This window comes from Terrapene carolina, unplaced genomic scaffold (assembly GCF_002925995.2).
Source record: "Terrapene carolina triunguis isolate 2854851 unplaced genomic scaffold, T_m_triunguis-2.0 Scaffold40041, whole genome shotgun sequence".
NCBI lineage: Eukaryota > Metazoa > Chordata > Testudines > Emydidae > Terrapene > Terrapene triunguis.
Window position 1 is genome coordinate 926 of NW_020704392.1, and position 8440 is coordinate 9365.

At 45.3% G+C, this 8440-nt stretch overlaps 1 protein-coding gene and 1 pseudogene across 1 annotated transcript; both read left to right on the forward strand.

Annotated features, from left to right (window-relative positions):
• The first annotated feature begins 219 nt into the window (after window positions 1-219).
• Window positions 220-780, forward strand: LOC112113734 (calcium homeostasis modulator protein 6-like). The gene has a single exon (XM_026646718.1). The coding sequence runs from the start codon at window positions 340-342 to the stop codon at window positions 769-771; it is 432 nt and encodes a 143-aa protein (XP_026502503.1). The 5' UTR covers window positions 220-339; the 3' UTR covers window positions 772-780.
• A 6415-nt stretch (window positions 781-7195) lies between these two features.
• On the forward strand, window positions 7196-7711 carry LOC112113733 (annotated as a pseudogene).
• Window positions 7712-8440: the final 729 nt, after the last annotated feature.

Genomic DNA, 8440 nt, shown 5'->3' on the forward strand with positions numbered 1-8440 from the left:
AGGTCGTATATGAAAGTGGACACTATTAACGTTTCCCCTAGTCAGCATTTCCAGCCATTTCCAACAGAATGTTGAATAGAAACCTGAACCCACCCACAGTCAGGATGGATTATTCTCTTCCGACCCCAAAATCTCATCCCAGGCCCTTGAAGTTTAGCAGACTTTGCTGGGATTGTTCACATACATGGGGTACCCGTTGTCCACAGACAGCACAGTGTGATGGGCTTTTCAAGCAGTGTCCACTTATTGATCTCCTGTCTAAAACAATGTTAAATTATATATTCTAGCCAGGAACTTTTCATGCTCCTAATCATCTGCAACCTTCATTGATCCAGCTGTATGTTCCCCCAGGTGCTAGGATGGCTACTGATAGCAAGCATCATGGCTTTAGTACTGGCTGTCACATGCATCAACCGCTGTCGTTCTCCAGTCAGTTTTCTTCAGCTGAGGTTCTGGAAAATCTACTTGGAAAAGGAACGGGAGGTTTTTGAGAGGAAGGCCAAGGAGCATGCAACCAAGCTGGCAGAAAGGAACCTGAAGTGCTTCTTTGAGTCCACTGAGCCAGAACCATTTCAGACTCCCAGCAACAAAGACTGGCAGCAGATCTCGTCCTTGTATGCCTTCAATACTAAAGGACAGTATTACAGCATGATACACAAATATATTAGTGCAAACAGAGGCACCAGCATCAGATCTACTGAAGAAGATGTGTTTTCTCCTGCTTTAGGATTTGTGGATGGCACTGATTTTAATGAAACGGGGACATTATAATCAAATAAAGAAATTCTGTTTTTGTAGCATGGACAGTTATGTAATTATGGCCATAGAAAAAGGCTCTCGTTCTATGCACTGATCTCTTGTTGACATCAATGGGAGTTATGTGCAAAGTCTTCAGGAGAAGATGGCCCATAAAGTTTGCAGCATTATTTTTAATGAATTTTGTTACTTTTACTTAAGTGGCTTTAGTAAAATACATATTTCTGGATGGCGGTTTTACAATATTTTATCCCCTTGACTCTTTCAAGTTATGATGTTAAATAGCTTAAATCCCAACACAAAGATAAGTGCATGTGCTGTTTTGAAATACTACAAAGCACCTCCTAAAAATATACATTAGCTAGTCTGTCAGCTCAGAACATTTGACAATTAGTGTTGCAAAACCAAAGTTTTACCCTTGGCATTGCTTGCCCATCAAAAACAATAATACTATATACTTTTTAAATTAAGAAGTAGCTTTCTAGGCTTTGAGCCATAAGCAAGTTCCCCACAAGCATGCAGAGAAAGAGGGAATGTTGAGTGTGTCTTTGTATAATTGAGCTGGTGCATTCTGATGAATCACGGTTGAGAAGTTTGCTGTTAGCACTGAAACAGAGGATCATACGAGCCGTTATTGTGCAGCAACAGTCAAAAAACATTTAACAGAATGTTAGGAGCCATTAGGAAAGCAATAGATAAGACATAAAATATCATAATGCTATTGTATAAATCCATGGTACGCCCACACTTTAAATACTGCATGCAGTTCTCATCGCCCCATCTCAGAAAAGATATATTAGAATTGGAAAAGGTACAGAAAAGGACAACAAAACTGATTAAGGGTATGGAACAGCTTCCATATGAGGAGACATTAAAAAGACTGGAACTTTTCAACTTAAAAAAGAGACTATTGAGGATGGATATGACAGAGGTCTATAAAATCATGTCTGGCATGGAGAGAGTGAATAAGGAAGTGTTATTTACCCCTTCACATAACACAAAAACCATGGGTCACCCAATGAAATTAATTGGCAGCGGGGTTTTAAACAAATATAAGGAAGTACTTCTTCACACAACGCACAGTCAACCTATGGAACTTATTGCCATGGAATGTTGTGAAGGCCAAAACTGTAATGGGGTTCAAAAAAGAATTAGATAAGTTTGTGGAGGATAGGACCATCAGTAGCTGTTACTGAAGATGGTCAGAGTGTCCCTAGCCTCTGTTTGCCAGAAGCTGGGAATGGGCGACAGGGGATGACGCGCTTGTTGATTGTTCTGTTCATTCCCTTTGAAAGCCCTGGCCTTGGCCACTGTTGGAAGACTAGATACTGGGCTAGATGGACCATTAGTCTGATCCAATATGGCCATTCTTATGTTCTTATAGGAGACCAAAGGAAGGCAGGAAAATACTGAGCATGAATCTGAATATATAGCCTAGTTTACTAATGAAGTGACATGAAAATGCCTCTTGAAGGGTAACTTCAAGCAAGCTGTGGACTAACCTGTGTCTGTGTCTGTCTTTAGTCTGCGAGCTATCTAGGAAAGGGTCATCCCTTCAAATAATATGTAGTGCCAAGTATGTTGTGAATGTTCAGTAAGTAATAATTCTAAATCAGTGTTCTTAACCTGGGGTGCACGCACCCTTGGGGGTGCGAGATTCCTTTTCTGGGGGTGCAAGACATGCCAGATTTTTTTTAGAAGATAAATCATTGAAAACACAAATTAAGCACAGGCACGTAAGTACAATTACTTTGTTTCATCAAACCTATGTATTTATTAACATTATACATTTTTTAACAATTACTGTAATATACAAACAAAAAATATATCTAGGTTTAAGGGGTGCAAGAACATATTTTGAGAAACAAAGGGGTGCAGGCTGCAGTAAAGGTTAAGAGCCACTGCTCTAAATGATGGCCCAGAGTTTGGCTGGCTGGACTGAAATATGCGAGCATTATTATTTGTTTACAAGCAGAACTGTCCCATAATAATGAAACTAAAAACTTGCTTTGTGGTAACTTCAGTTCGCTTTTACTGCAGTCTGAGTTGGTCAGAGATTGCAATATAGTCTACTAAGTTGCTCCACTGCTAGTATCATGCTGCCCAAAGATCTGTCACTAAGGTCTGAATGCACAAAATGAGTTAGGTGCCTGAGTCCATTTTAGGCACCTAAGCCTGTTTTGGGTCCACTGCGATGCACAAAACTCCCACTGAACCCTGTAGAGGCCTAAACTCACTTGATGCCTAAGTTTTTGCAATAAAAGTTCCCTGGGCACCTATGTTTCTGCCTCTGGGTATGCACACTGCTGCCTGCCTCTAGGCACCTGGATGCCTATCTTCCGCCTAAACCCTCTAACCCACAGACCAAGTCACAAACTGGGGAAGATAGGCATTAGTCCACTTATGTCATCTTGGGTGGGGCCCAATCCAGTAGACAGCCTCTGAGCAAGCCAACTGGATCAGGGCCCTCAGGTGAGTTCACACAAAACAGCAGGGGGAAGAGTTAAAGTGTCATTTTGACCAGAGAGAGAGAGCACACACGTGAGAATGACTCTGTAGCCTGGTGGTAGGGTGCTCAGGTGGCAGATGCAGGATCCAGTGCCCCTGCTGCAGTGACTCTTTAATTAGAATGCAACAGCTTCAACGGGAGAGACTGAGGGAAGCTCCACATCAGAATATCCCATAACCCAGCAGCAAGAGCACTCACTGTGAGGTAACAGACCCCGTTCAAATCCCTTCTACCCCTCAGGTAGAGGGGGGACTTGAACTGAGGATCTCCCACACCTCAGCCATGTAACCTAACTACTGGGTCCGCCTCCTGCCCCATACTCCAGGTTTCTTATTAAGAGCATAGGTGCCTAACGCCAGGAGAGCGCTTGCAGCTGAGAATCCCGAGCAGAGATAGGCAGCACCCTGCAGGCCAAACTCAGGGACCTATCTCTGAGACGGGCCAGGCTTAGTACACCCTTCTCTCACTGGCATCTCCCACTGACTAGCTTGGGCAGCTCCCCTCCTAGCAGGCTGTCTTTTGTGGATTGCCGTCTAAGGGGCCTCTCTCTCCCCATTCACTGTCAAGGAGCTCAGGGACCTAACTTAGGCTTTGTAGTGATTTTCTAAATGTCTAAATCCTTTTGTGCATTCAGGCCTAAGCCTGCAACACACCTGAAATCAACACTCAGGAAAATATACTTTCAGTGGTGACAATCCAATGCTTGATTAATTTTGCTTTTTATACAGTCTGGGTAAAGTTTTTTAATGCTAAGAATATATGACTATACCTAGCATAGGCACACAGTAATAATAAAGGGATTAAAAATATGCAGTCACTATAACTAAATAATAATGGCTGAGTAGAAGGGCATTTTCTAGCCATTAACAAGCAGCTTCGGAATTGAGGGTAGAAGGTGATGTTCAGGACCCTTAAAGTTCAGTTCTACTCTGAAAAGTTACATTGTAAAAATGGTCCTTAGATCATTTGAGAAAAAACCCCAAGTGCGTATTGAGGGTCAGATCTGCTTACTTGTGTGGCAGAAAAGATTTTGCTGCTCTTTACTCCTGTTAGCTTTGGGAATCCGGTTCTGCCTAATCATCAACAGAATTGGTACCCAAGTTCCTCCAGAAGTGCATTTCTGGTGACTGTGCAAGAGCCAGAAAAGTCCAGTTTGACTTTGAAATCCCAGGTTGAGATTACTAGGTTGCCTCTCCATCCTCTACCCCCTACTCCATTTTTTTATTTGTAAACTGGGCAAGTTTAACATGGAAACCATTAAGACACAATAAATATTGAACTCCATATAACTTCTTTTTCGGTCACTTTAAAAACAAACCAGAAAAGAATAGCCTAATATAACTGTCTGGAGATGCCCGGCCTGGAAGACTATATTCTTATTGTAAACAGTGAAACTATAAAAATGTAAATAAAGAGAACTCCAGATAGTTATTTTGTGTGTTGAGAAGTCAAAAATGCATGTTCCCCTGGATTCAGTACTCTGCTTAGTGTTTTGGTCCTCCCAGCAGGTAAAGACCAACACAGTAACAAGACAGTGCATTCTCATTGTGCCTTTAGTTTGTGATACCCAGTAAACATCATTCAGTTAAAAATGTCCTACCTTTCTCTGTCACATATAAGAGTTCATTGACGACTAACAAGAGTAATTTTATTATAGATGGTTGCACCCTGGAAGAGGGTGAAATCCTGGCCCCACTGAAGTCAGTGGCAAAACTCACATCGACTTAAATGGGGCCAGATTTTACCTACGGAGTATATAATAGAATCACTCATAGACTCATTGACTGTAAGATCAGAAGAGACCAGCATGGTCATCTAGTCTGACCTCCTGCACATTGCAGGCCACAGAACCTCACTCACCCACTCCTGTAATAGACCCCTAACCTCTGGCTGAGTAACTTAAGTCCTCAAATCATGGCTTAAAGACTTCAAATTACCGAGAATCTAGTTTAAACCTGAAAGTAACCTGTGCCCCATGCTGCAGAGGAAGGCAGAAAATCCCCAGGATCTCTGCCAAACTGACCTGAACGAAAATTCCTTCCCAACCCCAAATATGGTGATCAGTTAGACCAGGTGTGGGCAAACTTTTTGGCCTGAGGGCCACATCATGTTTCGTAAATTGTATGGAGGGCTGGTTCGGGAAGGGGGTCATGGCCCGGCCCCCCACCTCCTATCTGCTCCCCCCCCCCGGGACCCCTGCCCCATCCACAAACCCCCTCTCCCTGTCCCCTGACCGCCCCCGGAACCCCTTCTCCTGACTGCCCCCTGCTGCCCCATCCAACCCCCCCTCCTTCCTGACTGCCCACGGACCCCCGCCGCCCCATCCAACCCCTCCTCTCATTCCTGACGGCCCCCCTGGGACTCCTGCCCCATCCAACCACCCCTTCTCCCTGCCCCTTGACCGCCCCCGGGACCCATACCCCTGACTGCCCCCTGCTGCCCCATCCAACCCCCCCCTCCTTCCTGACTGCCCCCTGGGACCCTTGCCCCCATTCAACCCCGTTTTCCCACCGACCACCATCCACACCCCCACCCTGCCCTGACAGTTACCTATAATTTAACATCGACTATGGCATAATAGCCCTTTTAAATGAGGAGGAATTGGGCAACCCTGAGTAGGAAGGAAGAAACAGTATCTCTTATTGTAATAAAGATATACCTATCTCATAGAACTGGAAGGGACCCCAAAAGGTCATCAAGTCCAGACCCTTACCTTCACTAGCAGGACCAAGTACTGATTTTGCCCCAGATCCCTAAGTGGCCCCCTCAAGGATTGAACTCATAACCCTGGGTTTAGCAGGCTAATGCTCAAACCACTGAGGGATTACTTTACACACCAGTCACCCCACGCTGCATAACACAGAAGTTAGCACACTGGCCTCCTAAACCACTGATCACAAATTTAAATCCCACTAGTAGAGCCATAGTCAGCATTAATAAGGTCTGTGACAAGATGTCGAGAAAGGCCTATGATAGGCCCAAAAGAAGATGTGATCCAGGGAAGATGTGAAGGCTGGGTGGGCATGAGAGATGCATTGTTTGCACCTTTCTGTTTTTGGGGCTGGCCCAGGGCTACTCTGAACTATGGTCAGCCAGGAATGACCCACAGGAGCTGCTTGCTAGCTGGGAATTGCTGGAGTGCAGCAGCGCATGAGTCATACCCCTTTCTTCCCAGCACGCTCTCTGTGCCAGGGCCTCAGCAGAGATCAAGCCACTTTCTGGTGCATTAATTCGTAAGGGGAGCAGAGCAAGGCCCAAGAGGGAGCCTGTCAGATGAGTTAACCAGGAAATAAGACAAAAGAGGGTTGTGGACGCACCCAGGAGTTTGGGCTGAGTGGGTGGAGGGGTTTTACTGAGCATTGTGTGTGAGACGGGTGGGTGTGGGTGGGTAAAAAAGCAGAACAAAAAGTGATGCAGAGTAAAGCAAGAAAGCTGAGCAGTGTCCTGTGAGCATAAATATATAACCCTGGAAAAGCTGGAGAGAGACCTTTTGGATCTGGTGTTTGCTAAGGAGGCTTGGAGCTGTACGCTAAAAAATTGCTCCTTTTATTATTGATTCCTTCTGCAGTCAGATACACAGGACTGTGTACATCCTTTGCAAAGACACAAAATTGCATCAAAGAAATACTTGGCTATCACCAATTTCTCCTCTCAACTGGAATATTACCAGGTGAGGTTTCATCCCCCTCAAAGGCAAGGGCGCCAGGCAGAGTGCAGCAGCAGGGGCAAGAGATGGAGAAGTTTCGCACTGTGTTGGACCTTCGCTACACCAGGAGAAAGTGAAACCTTTCTGTTTGTTTGTGAGGGTTGTACGAACTAGAGACGTCACCTCACATCCTCTTCCTTTTCTACACATAACCAAGTGAGGTTAAGGCAAGGACAAAGGCAAAGGCAAGGGTGCCGGGCAGAGTGCAGCAGCCAGGGCAGGAGATGGAGAAGTTTCGCACCATGTTGGATTTCTGCCTCAGTCATCAGAAGGTGCTCGGTTACAGCGCCGTGTCCCTGCTGACCGCGGGCAGCGAGCGTCTCTTCTCAGCCGTGGCGTTCCAATGCCCTTGCAACTCCTGGAACATGCTCTACGGCTCTGTCTTCCTGCTGGTGCCTGCCCTGATCCTCTTCCTTCTTGGCTACCTGCTGAACGTCAGGACCTGGCGGCTGTTCACTGGCTGCTGCGCCTCAGGCAAGTGGAGCTGCTGGCGCTTCTTTAGGGTGCTGTGGCTGGTGACGGTGAGTGCTGCTGTGGCCCCACTCACCTGGATCGCAGTGGCCCTGCTTGGGGCCAACTTCTATGAGTGCGCAGCAAGTGGGAGCAGCCTGTTGCAGAGGCACCTGTGCCAAGGCAGAGGGACTCAGTGCCATGAGCAGGTGGCCAGAATACCCTGTGGTGGGACTCTCCCCCAAGAGGCACAGACATCTGTGAACATTCGGGCTCAGTCCCAGGTATGATCTCTTCCATCCTTTGATTTATCCTATTGGCTTTAGCCACAGGGAGGTGCATTGGACGCGGAGTGATTTCTGGAGAGATGGAGGGGCAACATAAGTAGTTCAGTTAAAGTAGGTGCCACGTCAGCTTACTTGTGCTGATATGATGGCCTAGGGATGCAGCCTCAAGACTGTAATCTGAAAAAGAAATTTTTGCACTTATGTAGTTAGCAAAATATTCTAAACCGGCTAAAAGAAAGGTAATATATTGTTAGTTGCATCTCCCACTGCAGTCTATATTGCTTTCTACCATTTTGGCCTGCTGTAAATCTGAGGAGATTGCTTCCTAATGATGTTCATGCCTTTTCCTTTGAGGCAAGTTGAGAATAAGTTTGCATGGGCAGGGAACTTGACTGGATATCACATAATTGGGCTTTCCCATCCGTAGATTTTCTACCCATTTCAAAAGAGATGTATTGTGAATTTCTCTTCTCTTTTTCCACTTCCTCGCCTCTCTTTACATCATGAACGCTTTTAAGTTCAGTTCCTATACATAAGAGGAAGCTGGTGTTTATTTAAAATCTTTAATAACAGAAGAGAATTAGCATGTGAAAAAGGATATATTGAGGGTCTGACTGTGTCCCCCAAGTTTGAAATCACTGTCAATTTCACACTCATATTCCAGAAATAGGGTTTAATTTTTGTTTCCCTGAAAGCAAGGAAGCTATAGACTGTGGAGAGCTGAAAAGGAAG